General features: G+C 39.1%; 2 protein-coding genes across 11 annotated transcripts in view; one reads left to right on the top strand and one right to left on the bottom strand.

The window, feature by feature from the left end:
* Positions 1-23: 23 nt before the first annotated feature.
* On the top strand, positions 24-11,583 carry LOC139962522 (monocarboxylate transporter 7-like). Of its 2 annotated transcripts, none has more exons than XM_071962558.1 (4): positions 24-224; positions 6,195-6,338; positions 8,423-9,358; positions 9,829-11,583. In XM_071962558.1, exons 1-4 carry the CDS (start codon positions 56-58, stop codon positions 9,960-9,962), a joined length of 1,383 nt encoding a protein of 460 aa, XP_071818659.1. In that variant the 5' UTR covers positions 24-55; the 3' UTR covers positions 9,963-11,583. The 2 variants fall into 2 exon arrangements, with proteins under 2 accessions (XP_071818659.1, XP_071818658.1); XM_071962557.1 differs by lacking the exon at positions 24-224 and adding an exon at positions 3,426-4,433.
* LOC139962519 (SAM and SH3 domain-containing protein 1-like) overlaps positions 10,850-27,992 on the bottom strand; it is a 106,236-nt gene continuing 89,093 nt past the window's right edge. For 8 of the 9 annotated variants that reach the window (XM_071962545.1, XM_071962550.1, XM_071962549.1 and 5 more), the window contains 7 exons: positions 27,120-27,185; positions 21,675-21,808; positions 20,010-20,225; positions 19,373-19,526; positions 17,704-18,773; positions 14,378-14,509; positions 10,850-13,294 (listed from right to left, as the gene is read on the bottom strand). In XM_071962545.1, coding sequence (XP_071818646.1) covers positions 13,031-13,294; positions 14,378-14,509; positions 17,704-18,773; positions 19,373-19,526; positions 20,010-20,225; positions 21,675-21,808; positions 27,120-27,185 — 2,036 coding nt within the window. In that variant the 3' untranslated portion in view covers positions 10,850-13,030. The remainder of the gene's footprint in view (positions 13,295-14,377; positions 14,510-17,703; positions 18,774-19,372; positions 19,527-20,009; positions 20,226-21,674; positions 21,809-27,119; positions 27,186-27,992) is intronic. The other variant, XM_071962546.1, reaches the window with a different exon arrangement.

Below are 27,992 nucleotides of genomic sequence, written 5' to 3'. Positions count from 1 at the left end.
TATAGAGTAACAGAAAATGGAGATGCGGATCAAAAAGGTACTGCATGGATTTGGAATGGGCCATGTTGCTGCAATCACTGTTCGTTACCTGGTCTATGGCTTGCAGGGAGGGTCGCTCAAGTGCAACGGGGTTCTAGTAGAAGGCCTAACCCGACAAGCGAATATCTCATTCACTTTGACTGGCCTTATTCTTTCTCTTCAACAAAGCCTGGCATATTTGGCTGGTGAGTTCTCATTTTATTCAATTTTAGCTATAGTTTCATTTTACGAGGTGGTGGAGGGAGTGGCGGGGGAGGGGGTTGATAGAAAGTTAGGCTACGAAGCGTAGAAATTACCGATGGCGATCCCTCCAGAACTGGAAAATGTGTAAAATGTTCTATACTTGGTTTAATGACGATATATTCTCTCAAATGAATGTTGATTCAAAGTAATTACAAATAAGTTAAGTCACATGTAAAGAAAGTCACTTTCAATACAAAGTTTAATAAAACAGTCGGCTTGTTAACTAGCCTATATAAAGGCTATATAAAGGCATGTGAAGTCGAGACACTTCAAATTAAGCTCCGCCTACCATACATGCGTGCTCGTATAAAGTCTAAAATATCATTGTTTTGGGAGAGTTAAATGTTGATCGTGTGAATGCCAGTTTCTTAACTTGTCTTTCATAATCGAGTTTGTCACAATTCTTCATCTCTTCATAATCCTACGAAAATTTTAAAATTTTATGTCGATATCTTGTAAAACCAGAATTAAAATTTCGAGATAAGAAGTCAAAGTCGGCTAGACTTTCAATGCTGGCAACAACGCGGAGAATTTTCTCGACAAGAGCCTTTGGACAAACCGTATGATTTGCCGGACAACGGTCGTTCTGCCTCAACGAGGACATTTTCCTGTGTGAACTACTCTCACCCCTCCCCTCCCATCCCCTCCCCTCCATGGCACCTCAGGTGACGCCCTGTTAGTAATAGCATTACTAGAAGCAACTAAAGCGGCCTTTAGTTATCTTCCTCTCATATATAAGCGGAAGCATATAACTTTATTTATCCTTCTTCCTGCCAGTCTGTCATAGTTATAATTCATTTAAACTTACTGGAACTGACTCTGGTATTAATATCAGGACATGGGTGGATTGGTCCATCGGTGTACAGGCTCGACACAGGTACAACGCTCTGTCCGAGACCCCACCACTATGATATGCTAGTTTCGTCCGAAGCGCCAAAATGGGTTGGCTGTGTCGAGGCGCCAAAGGCGTCTAATTCCTTTTTGTCACTGAAGGTGCTATTCAGAAAGCTGATAATTCCTGTGCATATTTCTGTGTCGGAATCGGGGGGGGGGGGAATCATTATTATCTTGTCATTTATAGTTCATTTGGTTAAACAACTCGAGACGGACGTCTTAAGCCTATCCATTGCAATCATTTTATTGTTTAGTATTCTTCGCTAGGTTTGATAAAATTTGACGACCTCGTACTCGTACTCGACAAAGTCAGAAAGACTTAATTACTTTGAGAGGGGCGTGCCCAATAGATGTACTGTCGGATTCTCTGGCAACCTGACAGGACTAAAATGATGTTTTATAACAGGTATTACTCGCATAGGCGTAGGAGGCGGGGGGGGGGCTGGGGAGCTACAGCCGCCCCAACCAAAAATGTTTGTGAAAATTCGGGCAATATGCTGAGAATTTTTCGGGCACCTACTGAAAGAAAAATAATTTGCAATGTGTTTTTGAATGGTTAAACTTTTATTATTATTATCATTATTATTGTTACGACTTCCCCAATAATTTTAACCAATATGGAAGGGTAATAACACAGAATATGATTGTATGTTATTGGCATGTGATGTAATATCCGATGAATGCCTATATGATATGCACATTAAGCTATTGAACGCGAGCTAAGCGCGCAAAAAAAAATTGGTTATGTTTTTCGGGCAAGTCGTTACAGCCCCCAGGGGCGTAGCCAGGATTTTCAAAGTTGTAGGCACGACTATCTGAGCGGAGCGCCACCATCAGTTGGCGCGGAGCGTACAAGAAAATGTTTGGTTTAACAAACCCCCCAGATGGCCGGAAACGGCCCTTCCCGAGTGTTCATTCTGGTTCCCTGGCCTCTTGCTAACTTGAGACACCTCATTCAATGTCACTTTTAAACCCCCGCCAAAAACAAACGAGTTAAAATAGTACGTAATTCAATACTACATAATGTATTTAAAACTAGCAAGGAACATGTACAGAGTAGTCTTACTTTTCAACTTCTGATACTTGTATAGATACAAAGATAGGCCTGAAATGTCTTTGATCCAACTATAGCCAGTAATTGTCTTTGATACAACTGTAGCTAGTAAATGTTTAAGTTAGCCTAATAAGAGAAGGCGAGAGCTATCCGACGATTGTCATCTGATGCAAATTTCTTCAGCACAGCATCAACGTCAATTGCAAAGTCTCTGTGGATGTGCATGAGTGCCAAACCACTGAGTCTCTCTTCATTCGTTGTAGACCGCATGTAGTTTTTCCACGGGTAGAGTGTTGAAAGAAACGGCACGCGATAGAAATGACAGCCTAGATGACAGAAGAATAGGTCACCTAATTTAGCCATATTCTTGCTACGTTCATTTCAATAGTTTTTCCTGTCTAGACTCTTAAACTCGTCCAGCAAGCTTATGGATTTAAATTATGGGTGTTTCCAAAAAAAAGAGGATAACTTGGCCAAAAAAAGTGTAGGCCCGGGCCTACAGTGCTACATACTGGCTACGCCCCTGCCCCCCCCCCAATCAAATTAGGCTTCTACGCCTATAATTACTCGAAGCAAACTGCGGTTCGTGACTTGTAAGAAATGAGGAAGTTTATATTTTTAACGTATTTTTCGTAATATTTGATATATCTGCACGGAATGTAGTTATTTTACGTTGCTAAGTAGCCACATGTCTGATGAATATTGTAGCTGATCGGAAGACCATTTCTGATAGGGAAAAACTTGGATTATTCCTGGATAAAAAAAAAACACCTAAGTTAGGCCCGCCAAGTATCTAACCTAGGATGACCTGGCAAATGTTATATTTCTTCTAATGCTGAAGCCTTAATCTTCGTGACCATATCACACCGAGGCCGCGGTACTGTAATAAAAGTGTTTTCCTAGTTATACAGCTGTCAATTTGTACCAGTGAAAACGACCAATATGCCTAATCATTGTGAGAATTCACAACAAGGGCTGACCAAGGAATCCTATATCATGAATAACGTCTATTTTGCACTGTATTCAATTTGGCAACACCGTATAAATCAAGCATATCGCCAGTAATTATTCTTTGCATGACCGGCTGTAAATCGACACACGCACACAAAAAAGGGCGGGTCACGTAACTTTAAGCGGGTGCTACAAATCAACCGTTGTTTGTAGATTATTACTGAGAAATTTCATGTCCTCGCAGGCCATCGGATTACTGCACAGTTTTTAACTCCTATTCAAAGCGCTAGTGAAATGGTCTGTGCGAATTTACGAAAAGGATTCCCATGTCGAAGATAATCTCACGATCAAATGACAGCAATAATCTGCTAACCACGTCTATGGCCAATCGACTTTTGTAGATATGTAAATTAGATTTAGTGCTAAAGAAAGAAACGTATTTTTCCAGCCTGTATATGAAACATCTGTTGTCATATTATGGTAACCAGTCAACAACAAAAAATGTCCTAACATCTTGTTGTATTAGCAATAAGTTTCTTTAACCCCACACTGCATATTTCAAAGATAGACAATTCACCTTTCATATTTCATTACGGGCAAGTTTGTGTGACATTAGTAAAACTGCCAAGTTCCAAGAGAGATTTCGGTTCGCAATATAGTTTATTCGCGCACAAACACTTGTGAACATTTCGTTCGGATTGTTTGATAACTTCTATTCAAGGTGCTAGTGAAATGGTCTGTGCGAATTTACGAAAAGGATTCCCATGTCGAAGATAATCTTACGATCAAATGACAGCAATAATCTGCTAACAACGGTATGGCCAATCGACCTTTGTAGATATGTAAATTAGATTTAGTGCTAAAGAAACGAGTTTTCTAGCCTGTATATGAAACATCTGTTGTCATCTTATGGTAACCAGTCAACAACAAAAAATGTCCTTACATCTTGTTGTATTCAAACACTTGTGAACATTTCGTTCGGATTTTTTGCTCTTTAATTGTGGAACAGTTTTTTTTTTTGGTTTGGTGTAAGAGTAACGATACCTCGTTATGGGGATCATACATATCCTTCATGGAATTGGAATGGCCCAGGTTGTTGCCTTTACGGCTCGTTGCTTATCCTGTTTCATGCAAGGGGGGTCGCTCAAGTCCTACGGGGTGTTAGTAGACAGCCTAACCCGACAAGCGAACATGTCATTCACTTTGACTGGCCTTATTCTTCCTCTTCAACAAAGCCTGGCATATTTATTAGGTGAGTTCTCATTCTCTTCTTTAGCAAGCCTTGACATTTCTTTTTGGTTGAGGAGTTCTGTCAACTTTCAAATTTAACCTGTTATGGAGAGTAGGGTGACCTGGGTATGACGTTAAACTGCACCCAGGCAGAGTGGGGAGGCTGTGTGTGGGGTTAGTCAGTCCCAGGCTAACGTCTTATAAAAAGCACACAAAAAGCCATTATTACCTACAATGCGACTGGCGGGTTGGTCGGCGCCATAAAACCGAGCGGGCCCATGGGTTGGGTTTGGGAGCAGTCTGCCTGGCGGAAATGGCATTGATTTCTACGGTATTGAAGGCAATGCAGCAGCACCAGCAGTAGGTGTACGTGTAGTAAAGGGCGGTTGTACATGATAGTATGTTCCGGCCAGCTGCATCCGTAGCGGAATCACGTCCCAGCGGAATATTAGTCTATAATTCTCTTGTATACATAAGAGAATGCCGACTGTTGAGGACTGGCAAAACAGCAGCAGAAGGGTGACAGTAGGGTTACGCCGTGGAGGTGATAGGTCATTTTGTGTAAAGTTGCATGGAACCATTGCGTGCAGTTTGAACGAAGTTGAACTTCCTGAACCTTGTTTTTGTGGATCAACGTCACCTTAGATATATATGGGGAAGGGGGGGGGGGGGTATGGGAAACCCCCTTCGACCCCCCAACAACTTAATCGACCGGTATAATTTTGCCTCAACTCCCTGGAAGGGCATCTCAAATTGGATACAGAAATACGGTAAATATCATGAGCAGAAAATGAAAATATTTAGCAAATTAGGTGTTAAAAGAGAACCTCAATCAGCCAGAGGCGGAGAGTGGTTTAAGCCAGCGCTCGTTTGACACCTATAGTTGAACAATCAATTAAGTGATCTATTTTTCACTTTGAAATTCATATATCTCATAATCAGCATAAATTACTAAAAATGTATATCGATATTTTGTAACTATATTTAAACTCGAGATAAAAATACCAGCATTCTTGTCTAACTTGTGAACTGATACGGAAATAGATAAAAATCGAATATGTCGATCAGGGTTATAGCTAGGAGATTGTGAGTGCTGGTTAAATAAATTTGCGAAGCGTAGCGAGCGTAGCGAGCGTAGCGAGCGTAGCGAGCGTAGCGAGCGTAGCGAGCGAAGCTCTCGCATCTCACGGCCGGGGGTCCAGGGGCCCGCTTAAGGGCGATTTTTGCTACTTTTCAGATTTACAATTGGTAAATAACAGAAAAAGGTGACGTTATTATCATGTTTTACGTCAAGGGAAAGATAAATTTGTTACTTTTGTTGTATTTCACAAGCATTTTACTATTTTATTGGTGCCGGCCAGTAGACTGTTTATTCACTTCCAATGCCGGCCGGCAGGCGTGAGTGGCGGTTACCACCGGCCGCCGCCGGCCGGCGTGGCTATAACCCTGATGTCGATATATGAAGCGTCGAATACTAAGATAAAACATGGACTTACAAAACAACAAAAACCGAGATAAATAAAGTTCATTGCTCTGAGTGCTAATGTAAGCCTACTCCAACCTCGTAACCAAGCGAACATGATTCGCCCCCACACCTCGGTTGGATAACTGCCCCAACACCTCGGTTGGATAACCGCCCCAGCAATTGGGAGAAATGTTTCCGACAAACGCCATAATTGTCTCAATATACTGCAAGATTCACATCTGTGGGGTGGGGGTGGGGATGGGGTTTCTTTTAGTGACACCCCAGAAAACAGCTACATTTTCATTGATATCTTTACAGCACCTCTTGCCTCAGTCATATACCAACGATTTGGTGCTCGTGTTGCTGTTTCTTGCGGAGGATTATTGGTTGCATTTGGGTACATCGGTAACGGTGTTCTTCCGCTACATCCGATCCTCCTCTTTATATTCTGCTGTTGTGCTGGTAAGTAAGGGTCATAGGCGTAGGAGGCGGGGTGGGGGGGGGCTGGGGGGCTGCAGCTCCAACCAAAATTTTTGGTGAAAACTCGGGCAATATGCTGATAATTTTTCGGGCACCTACTGAAAGAAGAATAATTTGCAGTGTGTTTTTAAAAAGTTTTGGTGAAAATTCGGCAATACGCTGATAATTTTTCGGGCACCTGTTGAGAGAAGAATAATTTGCAATGTGTTTTTGAATGGTTAAACTGATATTATTATGACCATTATTGTTTTAACGACTTCCCCAATAATTTTAACCAATATGGAAGGGTAATAACACGGAAGTGATTGTATGTTATTGGCATGTGATGTTATAACCGATGAATGCCTATATGATATGCACATTAACATGTTGAAAATTTTGGTTATATTTTACGGGCAAGTCGTTACAGCCCCTCCAAATCAAATTAGGCTCCTACGCCTATATGTTAAGGGTGTCAACGAAAAATGTTATTCTTTGTTGATGTATATATGACATCATAATTGGCAAAGACTACTTAAGTCCGGTAAAAAAAATCAATGAGAATTACCGTTTGATAATATAAGGATGAATGCCACTAGTAATGGTTAGACTGAGCCAAAGGAATAATGACGTCATCATGACGTCATCATGACTGGCTAGTAATACTATCCCAGCATGCTAAACATCGTTTCTGGTCACATGATCATGAACAGGAACTATCGAAAAATGCACTCTTGAAAGTCATTCCTTGTTCAATTTGAGTAATATTTCATTGGTCAACGCTGCTGTGTGTTCTTGAATGACAAAATGATAGAATGATTTGTCATACTCTAGATATGACAGAATGAATATTCATACTCAGTAGATGTGTTAAAATAGATTTGCCATACTCACTGGATGTGACAGAATTAGTTTTCATCCTCACAAAAATGTTATAATGGATTGTCATACTCACTTGATATGATATGAATTGTCTTTCTCACTAGATATGATAGAATGAATGTTCATACTCACTAGCTATATCATAATGGATGGTCATGCTCACTGGATATGACAGAATAGTAGTATATATCGTGCCACTTCACCCCCTCCCCTCTGGGAGCCTCTACTGGGAGACGAAGGCCCCCGTTTTCCGGGGGCTCCCGAAAAAACGGGAGCCTTCACCACATTGTACTGGCTCCCGTTTTTTTCGGGAGCCTTCGCCACATTGTACTGAAAGCTTCCACCAAGTATAAAAGAGAAGTCGCAGTAACAAACCAGCAATAGTTGCAAGACCTACCAATGCGATTAATATCCGCCTTGGCCATATTGTACTGGCTCCCGAATGTATAGATAGATATACATCCGAATGATAATAATAATACTTTCCTACGTGAACTGTCCCAAACAACTAACGTTTATATATAACTTTAAAATCTAAACGAATAGGATTTGCAGAACGTGTGATTAAATTAATCGGTACAAAAGTTAAATATGTCGCTAGAACGGACGGTTGCATCGGTGACAGTGAAGCAGAAACAGTAAATGCCGAGAAAAACGCACGATGCGGTGGATGCGATGAGCACGCGAGCGCAAAATGAGTGACTCAAAGAGCAAGAGCAAAATGAAATGAGAGCCATTAAACAAACATTTGAATGATAAACTTTTTGAATATATTAATATGAGCTCGCGCTGTGCTAATTTATATACTCCCAGTATACAGAGACTCCCAGTACAATGTGGCGAAGGCTCCCGAAAAAAAGGAGCCAGTACAATGTGGTAACGGGATCCCCCGGTAAACAGGGACCTTCGGCTCCCAGTAGAGGCTCACGTGGGGGGGGGGTGAAGTGGCACGACATATATTATTAAGAATGAATTGTCATACTCAGTAGATTACACATAGTTTCATATAAATGGTTTTGAAGTATCTTATGTAGACACGTTTAGTGACTAATAAACTGTATGACGAAATAGGAAGGGACCTTATGAAGGAGAGGTGCGGATGAAGGGGTTTGTGGGAGGATGTGGGGGATTTTAGGGAGATGAGAAAATGAAATACCTTTTGTCTGAGGCTTTGCTATATATTTTTAATTTTCATTATACAATAGGTATTGGTTTCGGTATTGCATCTACTCCAACTTACATGTTCCTCAAGGAAGCCTTCCCTGACAAAACTGTTTTTGGAATCGTTCAGGGTATAGCGGATCAGGCTCAATATGTAGGAGTCAGCATACTACCTGTAGTCTTTGATAAATTGCAATATGCCTATGGAATGCAAGGAGCTTTACTTCTTTTTGCTGGGATTAACTTGAATATTCTGGTTGCTGCTGCCCTTCTAAAACCCATTCGGCGTTCCACAATACGAGAGAGTTTGGCGATGAAGGATTCGACAGTCCATGACAGCGAGAAGGAGGGAGGGAGGTCAGCGATGATGAATGACAGCATCGAGCGATACGTTCGAAATGACACGAATAAGACCGAAACTAGTTCACAGTCTAGAGAAAAGGCGGGAAACTCATCTCCCGCGTCAAGTGAAGAAATTCAAAGCAGTAACCATGACGACCAGTCAGATTCATATTACGCTGTTCTAAACAGGAACCGGTCTCTCATTTTCCTTATGTTGGTAGCATTATCTACCTCTTTCTCCTACTTTGGCTGGGTTCTCTTTCTGATCCCACTGGGGAAGGAGAAAGGTCTCACATCAGAGGACGCGGTACTTCTATCCACCTTTACAGGCATGGGGGCATTCATAGGGCGTGTATGGAGCATTATTTTATTCGTTCGCCGTACCAAGAGTCCGTTTCAGTTCTTTGGTATGCCCTGTCTGTTACAGAGTATCATGTTCTTTCTGTTGGCAAAGTCACCTTCCGATTTCTATACTCTCGCTGGAATATCATTTGTTACTGGGATATGTTTTGGCTGTACCGGTTCCTCTGTCGGTGGTGTCTGCTCCCTTAAAGTTCGAGAATCGGACTTTAACAAAGGCATCGTTTTAACTTTCCTTCCGATCGCGTTGGGAACTGAAGTAGGTGGCGGTGTCACTGGTAAGTTTGTCCAACTGGCATAGATTAAAATGTTCAATTCTAACTTTGGTTTGAATGTTGATCGCTAATGTTCTGTGACATGTAGGATAGTCTCCTGGGCCCAAATATATATATATATATATATATATATATATATATATATATATATATTAAATTAAATAATAAACAAAATATGTCAAGACAGAGACGTATTGATACTGTATTGATACAGTGATATCAGCTTTGCTGTAAGAAACGTGATTTTGAAGTTAGCACAATTGTTAAACAATTAGTTAGATTGTCAATCTAAATTGGGTTCAATAGTCTATGATTGTATTACTATTTTGGCTTTTGTGGGTATTATTAATTAAATTGTAGCTGCAACTATGTTATTGTTGTATTACTGTAGTGTTATTGTAGCTTCTATGTTACTGCTATATAGTACTATGTATAACTGTTGTATTGTTTCGCCATTTCTGTATTTTCTGCAGGTGCTGTGCACGACGTGACTGGTTCCAGTGAAATCGTATTTTTGGTTCTTACAGGATCAAGTCTTTATATCGTGTTAATGTCGATTATTTGGTCAGTTTATGAATGGTACGAGACTCCACAGAAAGTCGTTTGACCAAATCCTTATCAAAACGTTATAACCCGTCATTGCTATTGTATTGTCTGTGGGGGAAACTCCTCACCCCACCCACCCCTCCCCCCAATTATTTTGTTAGACATGAAATAGTGCAATCTGAGCAAATTTAGGCTATAAATTAGGTCTGTAGGTAGGTCTGCATGCAAGTTTATGGTAAAATCTACTTTAAATTTGTTTGTGAGAAAGAAGGGGAGTGGGGTGGGGTTGGTATGAGAAGGAATGTCTCTATTGAGGTATCAAGAAGAAGTCTCCATCGAGGAATGAGGTGGAAGCCTCTTTTGAGGCAGGCGCGTAGCCAAGGGGGGGGGGCAAAGGGGGCAGCCGCCCCCCCCTTGAGCATATTTTTTACAAATTTTTTTAAGGTTTTTATGATATCGCTAGTATTTTCAAAAGAGAAAATGCTAAGATGCAACTAACAAGGCATGGGAAGTGCCATTTCCGGCGATCTGGGAGGCATTTACAGCCAAAATTTTCTTGTACGCTTCGCGCCAACCATGGTGGCGCTACGCTTAGATAGTTTGCAATGCCAAATCTACGGCTCTTATAGTTTGCCTACACTTTCGCCCCTCCATTGGCAAATTCCTGGCTACGCGCCTGTTTTGAGGTATCAAGAGGAAGTCTCTATTGAGGTATTAAGAGGCTGTCTTCATCAAGCTATAAAGAGGACGTCTCTACCAACATATGAGGAGGATGTCTAAATCGATAAGGACAAAATGTCTGGATTTAAGCGTATAAGCTTGCGGTGTATGGGATATATGGGGACACCAAAGTACATTGGAAAATTGACATATACACCAAAACCTATTTTGGAAAACATTTAAGCTTGTTTACAACAAGAGACAAAAAATGGAAAACGACTCTGTGGATAAAATTTCATATCAATGATTTTTAATTGCACAAGAACCTGTACAAGTGGTATCAATGAGCAGTTTGTGTGTTTTGTCCATTGATGATGGCATTTAAACAATTTTGTAATATACAAAGCAAACATCAAAAAATAGTATAAACAGCAGCTATTCACCCCCATCATCATTCAACATTTCATCAAATGTATCTTTATGGTTTCTTCTTTTTCCACAAAAATCTGGAAATTATTGAGAACTGAGAGGCAGGGCAGGAAGAACATCTCATCTCAAATACTACCAAGTCCAATCATTCATCTCCTATCACAAAAAACAACCCCCCCTACAACCCCCCCTCCACCCCCTCCCACATCTCCCCAAAGGGGGAAATCAAGTAGATCTAAAATTTCAGATAGTTCTCAATTTCTGTTTTAGGTTATACTTCGGCAGTAATTCTATTAATAATTAATCAGAATAAATAAAGGTTTAAGCATTTTGTAATAAGCTTAAAACAAGTTAAAAAATTACATGGTATAATTTCCATATTAGTGTTTAAAAGTATCAAAATGCTTGTTTGTTGCATTAAAAACTTTCCTCTGTTGTTTCATTTAAAATAGGGGATTGATTGAAAGTAACATTTCAGGGTGTAAACATGAAACTGAGGTGAGCATTATCTACTTTCCTTTGTCATCCCAACACCATGTTTTACTTGGCCATGGTATAAACACGACCTTTAGCTTAACAATTTCTAACCAAAATATATTCACAGTAACAGAGAGGATGATGCAATGTGCCATGGTTTCCAATGAACGGCCTAACCCATAAATGGATAGCCCACTGGGCTTGTATTCCTAATATTGCCCGGCCTGAATCTCATCTTTAGCCTACATTGTATGACCACATTTTTTTTTTTTTTTATACAACTCACTCTTTCTGTTTATCATTTTGCATTCAAAATGTTGTTATTTACTCTACACAGGAGTAAAAATATGGATGGGGGGAGGGGAGTGGGACTTCAAGGTGGGAAAATGAATTGATTAAACATGACAATATGGTTCCAGGATACACTAAATTGTGTGTACTAGAGTATACCATTATTTAAAGAACTAGACATCAAATGAGTAGCAGCCTAGTGGTTGTAAACCACTTTAAATCTCTTAGACTGAAATGTATGGAACTATGTGTGAAAATAAAACTTTATCTCTTGATGAGGAATGGTGTACAACACAAGGACAACTATAAAGACATAACCCAAAGCATGACTACTGTTTCAGAACCTAGGAGGGTAGACAAATTTCCTCGCAATCGATTGAAGAGCTTATTTAACATGGTGGACAGGAACATTTACACTGTTGCACAGAGAATTGGAGCAACATTTGGAACAACTGAAAAAAAAAAAATCCTAATGATTTTTTTTTTTAAATTGCAAAGGGAGAAGTTCCTTGCCGAAACATAATTGTTTGCTTTATTAACGGTAATGTTAACGATATTTCTTTTATCACATGACCTATACAATCCACACCGAGTGCATAATGTATCTAATTTATGGTCAAAATAACTATCATATTGATTGCCTTCGACAGACAATTCTCAGAAATTCCTATCATCCCTTTTTGAAAAAGTTAAAAAATATCCAAATAATCAGCAAATATTTAACTCTTTGGTTAGTTCTTTCTTTTACATATATATATTTTTTATTATATCATATTTTTGTGCCATATAAGTTAAGCACTCCCAGATGAACTCACAGAGATCAAAAGATGATGCATTTTGGATACTTTCTTTGGTTCTTTACAACAGATGGCTCTTTTAACCATACAGTGACAAGAAACCTCAAGAACCTACCCTTGGGCAAATTCAAATTGTTTTAAAGGGGCATACTTCACCATATTGTGTACAAACTGGACTCACATAACAATTTTGCCAGTACTCTCAATAGTAAAGATTGCAAAAATGAGATGTTACAGGGGTATAGGCTAGTCTGAACTCAAGAGGGAACTTAATTTATGAAGTGTGAATGGAATACCAGGGAACAATGAGAATTTGATCAAATCACACCCTCTCTAGCACCTCATCCTCACCCCCCACCATCCCATGCCCCCTCTCAAGCATGTACCACCTGATCCAATCCAAACTAATTCATCCTTCCTGTTCCGATTCATTCGGTCCTCACGTCTGTCTCGTTCCAAAACGTTACACCCTTCATCACGAGTGGTTACTGTTGTACGTTGATCTGAGATGTTCCAAGGCAGTCTGAAGTCTTCGTAAATGTTTTGGGTCCGAGACCCCGCAGGTCTGCAGGTCTTCCTCCTCCATGTTAACTAAGATGTGCAGTTCATCCCAGCCTTTGGCAAAGAACGGCTGTATGTACATAGGCAGTCCTAGAGAAGTCAACCAATCGGATATGGACGTTCCTCTCCCCTCGTAGACCAACTGTTCTGCCTCGCGTGATAGATGATCACTTTTGAACTGTCAAGAGCAACGGAGAAACACTTGGAGTAAATATTAAGTAAAGTACATCGTATGTTATGGATGATTAGTCTGGAGAGAAAATGAGCAGTTTATATCAATTATTTCAACTTTTTTCAAGTTTTCACAACTTCTTTGCGATTTATCAAAACATGCTTTTCTAACAATCATTGTTTCATTCTGACAATCCAGACACCTTCATAAGCATACAATGAATAAATGCACCCTTTAACAGTGATTATTGATCGCTGCAACCATGCAAACACACAATAAAAACCAGAGGGAAACCCCTCCCAGCAGTTACTTGCCTTTACATACCTAGGTAACACAGGAGTAGTTGCCAAGCTAACCCTGGCTGAAGTTAATATTGCATGTACCTAAGCTGACATTTGACCACCTAAACAAACAAGTTCTGCTACATATTGGGAAGTCAAATCAGCAAAAGTTTCACATCTTCATTGAGTTCTGACCTTTAGAAATTTTGTAGGGTTGACTTCAAACCTTAAATGAGCTTTCACCTATACCAAATTGTGAAGCAATTTAATTATTGGTAATCTACCATGCATATATGATCTTTTTCAAAGGTAAAGATCTCAAGATAAAGTACTTTTGATGTTTTGACCATTTGGACCTCTGCTGACCCCAAATGACCTTTGACCTCCACCCAAAACAATAGGGTTCTTGTACTAATTGATGGGAAGCCACATGCCAAGTAAACATAAACTAAGGCAAATAACCCAAAACATTGCACTTATTTATAATATGCATTCATTTCTAACAAACATCAAAATTTGTTGCAATCAAGTTAGACACATGTTATTTAAAAGCATCATAATTGTTGCAATCAAGTACACACAGTGTAGCAATCATTATTGGTTACTGTGTTCAAGTACACGCATTGTTGCAATGTTAACAATCATATTACATAGATAATACTTCCATTTATTAGTCAAACTTGTTGCAACTACTACATAAATCTAATCAAAACAAAATGCTGCAATCTTTTACAACCACTGCGTCCAAGTTCACAGAGATCGTAAAAAAAGCAAAAAATATTACAAAAATAAGCATCTTGTGACGTACACAAACTTTTCCCGATTCCAGAAGACTTCTAATTCTGATGTCTTCGAGGATGTCAGCAACCTCTGATAATTTGGCTTGAATTTCTTCTGCATAGCGTTGGACTAAGGCAGGTGGTATACCACAGAATCCCATCTTAACGGAATCAAAAGTAGAAGAATCAAATTTAATATTCGGATGCAACTTATTCATTCAGAGGAGAAATCAATGAAACATGGCTAGTTGCTGCTGGAGCGAAGAACAAAGATTATTGTAGCACTATTTGCAAACAAAAATATGTATTTAAGGATGTAACAATTTCTGACAATCCATTTTTCAAAGATGGTGAATATCTTGTCACCTCTGAAGAATGTTTGACGTAAACTCGAAGAAGTCATGAATTACTCAGAATGAGTGAGGCTATACCCTAACGATAAAAATGATTCATGAATTCTTAGAGAAGGTTAGACTCAATTCTTTGGGGATATTTATCTCTGTACATATATTTGCCTAGTATTAACACCATAAACTGCTAACTACCGCAGATAGAAGTCTGTAAAAGGAAAAATAACAGACACAGATCAGCTAAAAGGCTGGTAGGGTCATTGCATAGCTGACCATAGCCTAGCTGCTGTGTGTTAAATATCAACCGTTATATCACACCAGTCTACTCATCTTGATAACACAGTCTGTTAAAGTCCTGGTTCATACCTTAAAGCTGCAGGTTCAATCTGCTCATCAAATGAAACTGGTGTTTGTTTCCCCTCTAACATTCATGCTGGTTTTTAAAATGTTTTTTTATGAATATTCAAACTAAATCCATCGTTAGGATTTAACATGCAACAATAAGGTATCATATATTTTTTAGCCTTATTGTAAATCGAAATTGTACACAATTCAGATGGAAATGGCATAAATGCTATGATTTCCACATGCTTTACTAAGAAATCCACACTTTTAGTACAAATAATCCCCCATTCCCCCTCCCCCCCCCCCCTCCTTTAATTCAAAAGAAGAAAACCAGCTTGATTAGAAATCCCATTATAGTTGAATATTTAATGCATTGTTCTACTGCTGAACAAAGTACCCTCATGAATTATCAATCATACTATATATGCGGGTTATGTACTCTTTTATAGCTATTAATTCCATCTGACAGCATCAAATTTTGGACAAATAGAATAGAAAAAGCCAAACGGGTGGAACTAACAAATGCAGAAAATACGGTTTATCCTATCTCCAGGTTTCCCTGACAGCCTGACCATGTAGTCAGTTTTCTACCTTATGTGAATATCCTGGTAGCTCTGACATAGTTGTAATAAATACAAGTGAAAATGGTGATATGGTGGCTATCTAGCTACTAGATATGGTGGATGTTTAGCTACACTAGCTACTAGATATGGTGGCTACCTAGCTACTAGATATGGTGGATATCTAGCTACACTAGCTACTAGATATGGTGGCTATCTAGCTACTCTAGCTACTAGATATGGTGGCTATCTAGCTACTAGATATAGTGGATATCTAGCTACTAGATATGGTGGATATCTAGCTACACTAGCTATTAGATATGGTTGGTGGCTACCTAGCTACTAGATATGGTGGCTATCTAGCTACTACATATGGTGGATATCTAGCTACTCTAGCTACTAGATATGGTGGCTATCTAGCTACTAGATATGGTGGATATCTAGCTACACTAGCTACTAAATATGGTGGATATCTATGGTGGCTATCTAGCTACTAGATATGGGGGCTATCTAGCTACTCTAGCTATTAGATATGGTGGCTATCTAGCTACTAGATGTGGTGGCTATCTAGCTACTAGATGTGGTGGCTATCTAGCTACTAGATATGGTGGATATCTAGCTACTAGATATGGTGGCTATCTAGTTACTAGATATTTTGGCTATCTAGTTACTAGATATGGTGGATATCTATCTACTAGATATGGTGGATATCTAGTTACTCCAATTTGAGCACAGAAGAGGGCAAAGTTATCAACAATTCTGATCTTACACTGAGATTGTTTTCTTCAAATTTGGAACAATATTTTCTTTTCTAAGTTGGTACCCCATCAATTGTGGATCATACAGGACATAACAACTTCTCCTACTCTTCAGATAAAGTATGGTAACACTCTATGCAAGATAAAACGGATGGCAACAGGACTAAACAGATGCAGGAAATAGTCTAAATCTGCAATGCTTTGTAAACTTTTTCATTATTATAACTTTATCAATGAATATTCGATTAAAATGTTAACCAGACAGCTTGGAGCTGAATAAGAAATTTATGACAAAATTTGTTATATTTATAAAACATTATCAAGAAGTTGTTTAGATTAGGGATTTTAATAGTTTGTATGACATTTCATGCTTTTTATGATTTATCCTGTAACGCATTGCATAATGCTATGCGAAGTACCCAGGGTAACTTGTTAACCATGTGCAAAGATGTATAATAAGTTTTGTAAACAGGAACTATAGTATTTTATATGAGACAAAAGTCAGATCCATCAGCTAGAACATTTACTTTATTATTTCCTGCATCTGGATGATTTAATTTTAATATCTTTCACAGCCACTGTGTTGAGGAAAAGACCACTGTGTTGAAAATATAACCTGGTAGACATACATTCTTTTGGTTCCACTGTGCATTAAAGGGTGTGAAGACTCGTGCAAAAAGAAACGTCTAATGCCGGTAATCTGACCTAGTTTCGAATGAGGTGTAACACAAGTGTTAGACACCACCATCGATCCCATAAAATACACACACTGCTTGCTACCGTCGGTAATTTGACACTAGTGTACAGTCAGTACATACAGCTGCAGTCAATACCCACAGCACAGTGTACAAACGATACAGCGATGGACATCTCAGGTCCAGATAACAAGGTATCACAAGGCGACAAGGGAAAAACTTCACTTGCAAGCAAGGGAAAGTTAACTTTTTCAGAGCGTGGGATACGGTTTGGGGCGAGTCTTTCAATGCCTTTAAGCACATTAAGGAACCCACGTTGTCTTTTCGGAAATTACTGAAAGGACATTCACGTTGTCTGAGGGGTGGGTATCTGGCATGCAACCTTGCCGAAAGCCATGAGTTTGGTTATGAACACAAGAGTTGTATCATTGATGATACTTATACTTAAAAAAAACCTTATATAAGATAAAAAAGCAACAACTAGTGAGGTCAACAAAGGTCGACACGTTTACAAGTTTGCAAAACCACCAAGGATGCTCTGTTGAATTCCTACCATATCTTGAAATGGATTTTTAACTTATCAATCATAGCGAGTGTCTTCTCTCAGACATATTGATAGTTGCAAAAGAAAAGTAGAGGCCACTTACCTTATCTGAATACGGCTCATCTCTTAAGTCGACCCCGTCGTGTCTTAGCTTCTTCTCTAACTTTCTCTCGATGAGTTTCTCCCGAGTGGTTGGGATGAGCCTTCCCCCCTTTCCCAGTTTGCGTAGTCCTAGAGTAGGAGATGAATACACAGTGGTATGAGACAAGGCCCCGTGTCTGAGTTGGCCTCTCTTATGAGGCGAGACGCTTCTTGATTTCCGCCTCTTAATGTTCACCCTGGTTTTCCGGCTCAAGTTCAATGTGTTTGGGTGAGTCGGCGAGGGATGTATGGAACTCCCGGCCCAAACCTGAGTCTGAAACAGGGGCTCCTCTAAGGAAGAACTCCGAAAGTATAAAGAATCTTCAGAGAGTTTTAAGGGTGGCGAATGAGGAAGCTGGGATATGGTTTGTCGGTGCATTTCCTCGTGTCTTGAGTGCGCCCCATGTGGTACCCTGTGCCTGGGGACAGTACCCCACACATCCTCAGAGCTGCCATCGGCCCATGGCCGCTCATATCTGTTGGTACTGTACCTCTGTTCGTTGATGGGATGGTTCTTAAGCAAGTCCACTCCAGTGATATCCCCACTGGATTTAAGCACGCCCGCCCCCCTCAATGGTGGACTGTACCCCCTCTCCTGACCAAATTTACCCTCATGCCCGCAAGGAACACCCCCCAGGGGTCTATGGGTGGAACTACCAGGTAACGTCATCCTGAGGACGTGACCATCTTCGCACCAATCCAATTGTCCAATCACATTGGAATTATTGGAATTAATGTTTTTAATCTCTTTCTCCATGGAGTTAGTTCTTCTCCTTTGTAGCACCGCTCCCATACCCCATTCACTCAGTAAACTATCATTGGTGTCTTCCTCACTGATGACAGCCTCTGCACCCAGCAGGTTGAATTCCCTGTCGGCCCCTGGATCCATGTGAGGGTAGCATCCCGAGTCCCTGGGGCTGAGCTGCAGTCTGGCCATGTCTTCAGCCACGCCCGAATCGTCTCCGTCCCCAGGGTCCTGATGAGCTGAATCAGAGAGGAACTCCTGCTCCAGCTCTGGATCTAAATTTTGAACTGAAAAGTAAGAAACAGTGAACAACAATTAAACAAGTTGTATGTATGAATGTATGTATTTTAGATCCTCCTGCAAGCAGGAACTTGTGAAGAAGCCATCATTGGCTTATCAAAGCCACAAGCTGACCGATTCAACCAAAGTATATTTAACGTCCATGAATTGTCAATTGTCAACAACTCTGTAACTGGACGACATACATTAATCTTGGAGTGACTCGAACTCGGGACTTTATGATTGAAAGGCACTGGCGTTAACCACTGAGCTAACACTCCCTGAGTTGGACAGAGGGGTACTAAAAGCAGCAATTACAGTTACAGAATTTCACCCGAAAACGTAACAAAAATATTCCCGATGTATCCTAGATCCATTTGATTCGATTCAAATCAATCGAGAAAATAACAACAGAAAAAAGTTGGATCCTATCTTGCCCATAAGCCCAATGTGGCCATTTTGGGGCATATCTAGCATTTTTTCTGTCATTACAAAGTCCCATTTAATAAGCAAAATACAGCCAACTTTGTATACTAATAGCTACACAACATGATCCTCTTGAAAGTATTTTGTTCTAGCAGTTTATGCTACATGATATTCTGGTTACCTCTGTCTGGATCTTTGATGATATCTCTGGCAGTCAGCAGTTTAAGGCGGTGCATGTCGTCCGTAACTCCGAGCATATCTAAGTAATCCTCCGACAAATTCTTGAAATGTTCCAAGGTATCCACTCCTAACAACTTGAATCGAACATAATAGCTCTAAAAAAACAAAGACGATTATAAAGTAAAATATCAAATCCAATTATCGTTTTACAGTTGGTTTGCCATTTTGGATTTTACCAGAAAAGTTGCTATGGTGATTTTGAGTGCAGGTAATACTGGTTACCTACTGAAGGTAGCCTCTACTATCAGTTACCTCGTCTAAAGGGAGAGTCCCGCAGTTGTGTGTGGTGACAAGTTTATTATTTGATCAATTCATCAATAATACGACCCGACACTTCAGGCAAACATTTCATAGAAATACAAGTTTCTTCCCCTCTTTTTTAACTCTTCAAATACAAAGGCTCACATTTGACTTTTGATTTTTTCCAATGGAATAAGATTGGTACCGGTGACCTTTAGAAAACTAGTCCATCTTCTCTATCAAGTGAGTTCCTACAGTTTTTCTTATCACATGAATGAAATGAAATGTTTTGTTCTCACTTATTTGTTCCCCCTAATCCCTGATGATAAAAATCTTACCCCGCAGTTAATCCTCTTCAACAGTTCCTTCACGCTGTTTAAGTTTAAGACCGCTTCGGGGGATTTGAGGTTCTTTTCCTTATCCATGTCCTTCAGCTCTTCTTCGGTAAGTATTTGGATGTGTCTATACTTGAATACCCCCTTCTTATTGTTACAGACACCTTCTCCAGAGGTCTTGTCTTCACTAGTATATGTTATGTAAACTAAATCTCCTTTCTGTTGAAAGACAAAGAGTAAAGACTAGATATGTATATAAATACATATAAAGATATATAACATCAATGCAAGATGAACAAGAGTTGCATAGGCAGACAAAGCGTTTGAGCAAACAGTATTTACACACACACACACATCCAGCTGTGTTTCACATTCAGACCGAGGACCCCATTGTCTTTTCCATTGTTCAAATCCACATACCCTAACCTTAACAATACCCCACAACAACAGAATTCTTGCGAGGACATGGTGTTTCTTTAGAAATCACATCCGAGGACCTGGAATTCTTTTGTTCAAGTCCTCAGAATACAAAACAAACGCATACACACACTGTGTGGTAGATGGCAGAGCTGTACAGTGAGATTATACATCCTTTAATTATCATTTCTGGGACCTCTAGACTCAACATCTTGTTTCCTTAGCTAGCAGGTAAGGGTGTCTGGATACATACAGCAGGAGGCTGGATGATGACCACACCGTTCTAGATTTTCAGATGTGCTAGAGTCTAGTGATTAGTGAAACCTCTGTTTATTGGCTTTAATTTACAGTAAGAACAATACTCCTCAAGGAATACAAACACCTCTTAATATATCGTTTACATAGACTTATATGGACTTCTTTACTTATGAACTATGATAATCAGGCAAAGTGTGGAGCACAGGTTCACAAGGTGTACAAAACTCAAGATCTTAAAAAGGAAGAAAAACGCTAGGAATACAGTAGCTCCTTGCTTTTATACGAATAAACGAAAACATAACAGCATAAAAAAGAAACACATGTTGCTTAATCATAATAACCAGCCACACATGCTAATGAACAGGTAATTTACATAATAAGATTAAAAGAATCTTTTACAGTACTATTATAAGTATTGTACAATCAAGTTTGGTTTTCATTCACTTTCATGGTGGGAGACACTGCCTTGCAAACGCAATCTGCTACTCTTATTAACTATTAACTCAACAAGCAGAATTATCATAAATTCACTTTACCCTTCTTACCCTTACCTCTTCCCTCATCCTCAGACAGAAGAGTCTTACCCTTCCCTCATCCCCTCCCATCTTACTTCCAGAGTTACCTCAACCCCACCCCCCTCCCCCCATTCTTCCAAACACTAATCCCTTAAGTGGGGCCTACCTTTAGAGTAAGATGCCCCCTGAAGGGATTGGCGTATAGTCTGACGTAAATCGGCAGATTGCAGAGTTACCTCAACCCCCCCTCCCCCATTCTTCCAACACTAATCACCCCCCCTTCCCCATTCTTCCAAAACTAATCCCTTAAGTGGGACCTACCTTTAGAGTAAGATGTCCCCTGAAAGGATTGGGCGTATAGTCTGACGTAACTCGGCCGATTGCAGATTTACCTCAACCCCCCTCCCCCATTCTTCCAACACTAATCACCCCTCCCCTTCCCCATTCTTCCAACACTAATCCCTTAAGTGGGACCTACCTTTAGAGTAAGATGTCCCCTGAAGGGATTGGGCGTATAGTCTGACGTAACTTGGCCGATTGCGATGTAGTTCTCCGGTGGTCCATCAGCTGTTTGCGTTTGAACAGAGGCACTGTGTCTTGCTCCAAAAGATTCTACAAACAAGAACAGAAAAATAAACATTTACTAATTACAAAAAGAGAAATATGAACTAAAAGTGTAGCACTCAACAACTATCAGACCTGACATCTTTGACACAAATTTTAGCTCTTAGTTACAATATTTGATATGATTGCAACGAAAACAAAAAAATAAAAAAAAACACAGAAGAAGAAGACTTGATATTTAAGTTTCTTTAACCCTCATGGGATGAAACTTACAGCGTACTAGGAAAGGCTTCATATCAAATTCAATTTGTTTATTTTGCTGTGGTTTTTTTTCAAATTCTACTTGAATCCTATTTTAAATTCAGCATGCGTTGTCAGCTGTCAGCAATGATATGAGTATGGTGTCAATGATAGCTACACAAATGTTCCAGTAAACTCATAACCCACATTCTAAAACTCTTCTTTGGCTACAAGTGTTCATCATTTTTTACAAACAGTTGTTACTCCCTCGTGAGTTCGTTTTCAATCGCAATGAAACTTGCACTTGTAATATGATACTTTATAAGACCATAAAAGAACACAAGTTTCTTGTTTTAAGTAGAAAACAGAAAAACTGTTTGATATGAAGTAAATTACAGGAGACATGAGAAACATTTGTAGGGTTTTAACTTTCCAAGTGAGAGGCCAATTTCAGAGTTGGCGAAATACTGAATGCAACGAGACTGAAACGAACATCATACATTGACAAATAGATAGCAATGGCATATCTGTGTGTATTAAATGTAACACTAAAGCATATCCTTAGATTAACTGAATATCTGTCATCTGAAATATCCTGATCCAACCCCCAACCATTCACATAAATCCTGTCATATATCCTGGAATACTGCACTATATGGGGAATAATTTTCACAAAAATTATTATTGAAAATGGTCAAATTACCATAAAAATTCAAAATCCCCTGTACACCTTTTTTTGTGTAACACAGAGACTGTAGTATTTTTTATAAGCAAACATTATTCAGAGTTTTCTAAATGTATGTATGTATTTTCGATCCTCCTGCAAGCAAGAACTCGTGAAGAAGTCTCATTGGCTTATCAAAGCCGCAAGATTGTCAACAACTCTGTAACTGGAGGACATACATTAATCTTGGAGTGACTCGAACTGGGGACCTTATGATTGAAAGGCACCGGGGTTAACCACTGAGCTAAATTGCTAAATAAAATTGGACCACAAACTATTCCCGGTTATTTAATGACACAAATGACACAAACGCACAAGAGAAGTACATGTAACAAGCACTGTCCCTGATATCTGTGTACAGTCACGGTATCAGGCACAGTGTCAAGGAGAAAAGCTGCAGCAGCTGCAACCCCCCTGCAGCAAGGCTGACCTGATATCAAACAATAGAGACTACCTCCTCAGATCAGCAGTGCCTGTTTTGTGAAAATACATGGCCTATTGTGTGTAACTATTGTGTGTGTAACAAGCACTGTACAGTAATTGTATAAGGGACAGTGTCAAGGAGAAAAGCTGCAGCAGCTGCAAACACCCTGCAGCAAGGCTGACTCAATATCAATAGAGACTACCTCCTCAGATCAGCAGTGCCTGTTTTGTGAAAATACATGGCCTATTGTGTGTAACTTTTGTGTGTAACAAGCACTGTACGGTCACGGTATAAGGGACAGTGTTAAGGAGAAGAGCTGCATCAGCTGCAACCCCCCTGCAGCAGCTGCTAATCCCCCGCAGCAAGGCTGACTCGATATCAAACAATAGAGACTACCTCCTCAGATCAGCATTGCCTGTTTTAAGAAAATGCATGGCCTACTGTGTGTAACTGTGGAGCACAATATGTTAACTCCCACATAGCCCGGCTGCAGCCTCCTATAGCCTTGCTGCATAACAGTATAGTCATGAAAGAAAAATAAGACAGTTACAATTTTGACATCCATGGAAAAAGTTTACATCCATTTGAAGATAAAAAATCTGCAAAATGTTGACTAAATTTTAAGGGAAGAAGATGTAAAAGTAAGTTCATGTGTGCTTTTTGATACTGCTCTGTGATATGCTAACTTGTGGAGATCTTGGGCATTTTTGATACTTCCACAGAAATAATATATGATCCCTCTCTCTCTCTTTCATTGGGCACTTATTAGGATTACATTTTTTTTTTAAAATAAGAAATTTGGGCCACCCTCTCTCGTGATCCCAGAAACTACATTCAACCACAACTTTCCCACAAAAGTCATTTTCCACAGCGAAAAGATAGAAATGAACTTAGGCATTTTAATCAGGTCAGCAATACAAATACACAAAAGGTGTTTTTATTTTTATTTTCTGTTTCTGTAGCTTTTCAAAGTCAAGATACAGCTTCTAATACAGCATTTGTAACATGTATTGACACAAACTAGATTGTAAATTTGTTATCATTCAACCGAGGCCAAAGCAAGCAAGCATCATAAGCTTGAGTAAACAAGCATGGCTCAAACTCAACACAAACGAGAAAGTTACAAAAACTGTGTGTGTGCGTGTGAAAGGGTAGTTTTCAGACTGGGCACAGGTGCCAACATTTTATGGTGTTGGGAAAAAGCCCTTTACAGCTGTAGCAGGGTTTCGGTTCCTACTTCACATAACGTTATAGCTAATTAGAAAGAAACAAAGAGATATATAGATATGTAGGCAGTGACGCTGCTATTGCAAACATATCAGATTACATTTATCTGAAATTCGCAAGCACGTGGATGGGGGGGGGGGGAATGTTTTGTAACAGCTCTAAGGGTGGGAGAACAATTGAGTTTATGGAAAGAAACATTTATGGCTAGAAGGGGTTTCCAAGCAGGGAACCACAGGGTTTACAAGTCGTGCGTTTACTTCCCAACAGAGCTATCCAGCCCTTAGTTGGCAGGGATTCCAATATAGTCATTTGTTTCAACAAGAAGGTGACATTCAGAGAGGTGCCGATACATTATAAACAATGGAAAAATGCAAACGAATTGTTTGGCCAAACTTTGTTTGTCAGTCAAGTATTCAGTTATTCATTTACCCTATTAATTAACTTTATATTTAGGGTGGATTTATTTTTATGACTTGTTGCATGTGTCTGTAGTTACTTTCGGTGATGTCAACAACTCAACAGTCAGTGATATTAAACTTTTCCTTTCACTAAGACCTAACATTCGTGACTGCAATAAAATTAAACTTCTTAAAACTTTTTGTTAATATGCGACTAACTTCTTTGTATCGCTTGTAGCTTACGTCACTTATTGATTTCTGGTATATTCTTACTGACGGTAGAATGAGCATGTTTTAATGTTCATGTTGCTATGGCAGTAGTATGTGTATGTAATGTTTCTAATACAATGCCTGCAATTTGGGTTTGCCCTGCAATGTGGGTATGTTCTAATGTTCTTAATACAACAACTGAAGCATAGGCATGTTTTAATGTTCCTGATACTATGGTAGTAGAATAAATGTGTATGTAATGTTCCTAATATAATACCTTCAATGTGGGTATGTTCTAATGTTCTTAATACAACAACTGAAGCATAGGCATGTTTTAATGTTCCTGATACTATGGCAGTAGAATAAATGTGTATGTAATGTTCCTAATTAAATGCCTGCAATGTGGGCATGCTATAATGTTCCCCATAAACATTCTGCAATGTGGGTATGTTTAAATGTTCCACATATAATCCTGCAGTATGGGTCCGTTCTAATACCAATGCTATCATGGAACTGTTTCTAAGATTTTACCTAAAACGTGATCTTCACAGACAGATACATTCTCTCATCTACCTGACAACTTCAAATATACTTTACTAATTCATTATTATTATTAATTGAGGTCATATGACAATATCATATTACACATACCGCATAAACGCCCGAGTCGTCACAAATATTTTATCCAACAATGAGTTTAAAACATACATCACCCCTTGCATGAAACTCATAGGTTCAAGACATCATAAATTTTATCCTCAAATTAGGTTAATTCTCTACCTCACAAAAGTTACAGAGCCAAAAACATGTTTGTTAAAAAACAAAACAAAAATTGTTAACAAAAAACAACAACAAGGATAACAACAACCATTGATAGGTTTAAGTTTGAGACGTCAATGTAAAATTTAAAAATCATTCACAGATAGCGTCAACTGGTTAAATGGGATATTGATTTAAATAAAAGATTTAGTGAACACTGTGTAGCTAAGCAGGTCAACAACTTATTATTTCTGCATCATATTAACTATATAAGGCTAATACCAGCCGTCAATAATGAGATAATTTATCTCTATCTTGAGCTAAATTACTTTGGACTTAAAGACAAGACAGTATTTGAAGCTTTTCCGGACGATAAATAAAGGATAGCATGACAAACCCATCCAGCGATCTATGGAGGTCAGAATTAATGATTTAAGGAAAAAAAAATCATAATGAAACAAACAGCTGTATGAGTAGTGTTTTATAAAACTTACAGCAAACTTGTTAATTCACAAAGCAGAAGAGGAAGAATGATTAAAACTAAATCTTGTTAAACAATGTTAGTCGTTTTCCACATGAAAACAAAAGTTAATCAGTTTATTATTAATTAATTAATTATTATTATTATTCTCATTATTTTAATCAGTGACACTGCATTTGACTGACTGCTCATGGAATAAGATTAAGTTACCAGGTTTGGAAGACTTGTAATTATTTGACAAGGCTTCCAACATCCTTCTTTAACGACCCAATCCACTAGACAAATTGTCTTGTTATACCGCCAATCAACATTTAGTCTACAGCAATTTGTCCATCATTAAGGAAGCTGGACAACTTCCTATGCGTGTTGTCAGTATTAAATATCCACAGGCTCCTCTACAACCTAATAAACATCGCCTGACAATCTTCAACATGGCTGTCTCAAAACCAACACGAAGGCACTGAACCTCACAAGAGGAGGAGGCCGTAGTAGAAATGTACATTTCCAAACTTGGCGCAAATTACTTGCCCACTTCCTATTACAACAGCCAATCATTTGATCCGACTAACCTCCCACCCCCTTATCTCCCCCACCATCACCCTCCCACATTTTTGGAAAATCTGATCAAGATTATTTTGGGAGAAATTTGAAAAATTAATCTTCTTCACAGAAGAAAAGAAAAAACATATTTATGAGACAAAACTTGCTCTGCTATTCTCCCTACCCTTTTCACACCCATTCACCTCCTCCCCGCCTCCACATTTCCTCCACTCCCTCAAATAAAGCATATCTAGACCAGTCTTTGCAGACTTTTATAATACAGTAATCCCTTAGCTAATGCCATGAGCAGTCTCTTAAGTGTATCTTATGGTTATTGACAGTTAAACAATGATAACCTGAGCTGCTAATGGTCCAGTAACTAGAATCACTGCGAGTCGTTGAGTAACAACTGCCGAAAATCCCTGTTCAACGTGAAAAAACAAAAAGGAAGAAAAACCCACAATATTCACACCTTAATGAACACCAAATGAAAGGGATTGATATATTCCATAGAGCCTTGCAATGTTAATTGTGTTTTTCGGTTCGTTAGGTCTGTTTTCGCTAATGCTCACAGCTTTATCTCATCTAACCCTGTTATGCACGAGCTCAAACATTTCTTCGCTTTCCGCATTCACCAGCAAGACTTTCACACTTCCCCGACTGCCCACAACCCCCTCAACCTGTCCTCAAAAAAATACATTAACCCATCTACAAAACCCAAGATGTTTGGAAAGTTTCAACATAGCTTGCTGCCTCTGACCTCACCCACTTTCAAGAAGAGGAAGCTGATCAATTTCTGAAATGGTTGATTTGGAAGGATACATTTAAGCAGTGAACCAAAAGTAATGTGACCCAGAAATTGGTGAAGTTTGAAGTTTTATAGATGGGATAGTCCATTTTTTAGTAGGGGGGATGGGGGACATAACTTGAATAACCAACCTTTGAACCCCTTATCTTCCTCTCCTATTTCTCACTTCCATACTTCTTTCTATAATTGTTATAAAATGTAGTTATAAAGTTTCAATCTAACTTTGCATGGCCATCAGCCTTTTTAACTTTCCTTTTCTGCTTTTTTTTGTGTGTGTGTCTGAGAGGCATAGTGGTATAAATGTGTACAGCATACCTAATATTTTGGAATATACACTTGTATACTAATGTTACATAATGTTTTTACCGGAGTTGGTCAGAAATTTGGGAAAGGAGGGAACATACATGTCATAATACTTCCA

This window comes from Apostichopus japonicus, chromosome 21, assembly GCF_037975245.1.
Source record: "Apostichopus japonicus isolate 1M-3 chromosome 21, ASM3797524v1, whole genome shotgun sequence".
NCBI lineage: Eukaryota > Metazoa > Echinodermata > Holothuroidea > Aspidochirotida > Stichopodidae > Apostichopus > Apostichopus japonicus.
Note: the sequence above shows the minus strand (reverse complement) of the source record. Positions and strands in the feature narration are given on the sequence as shown.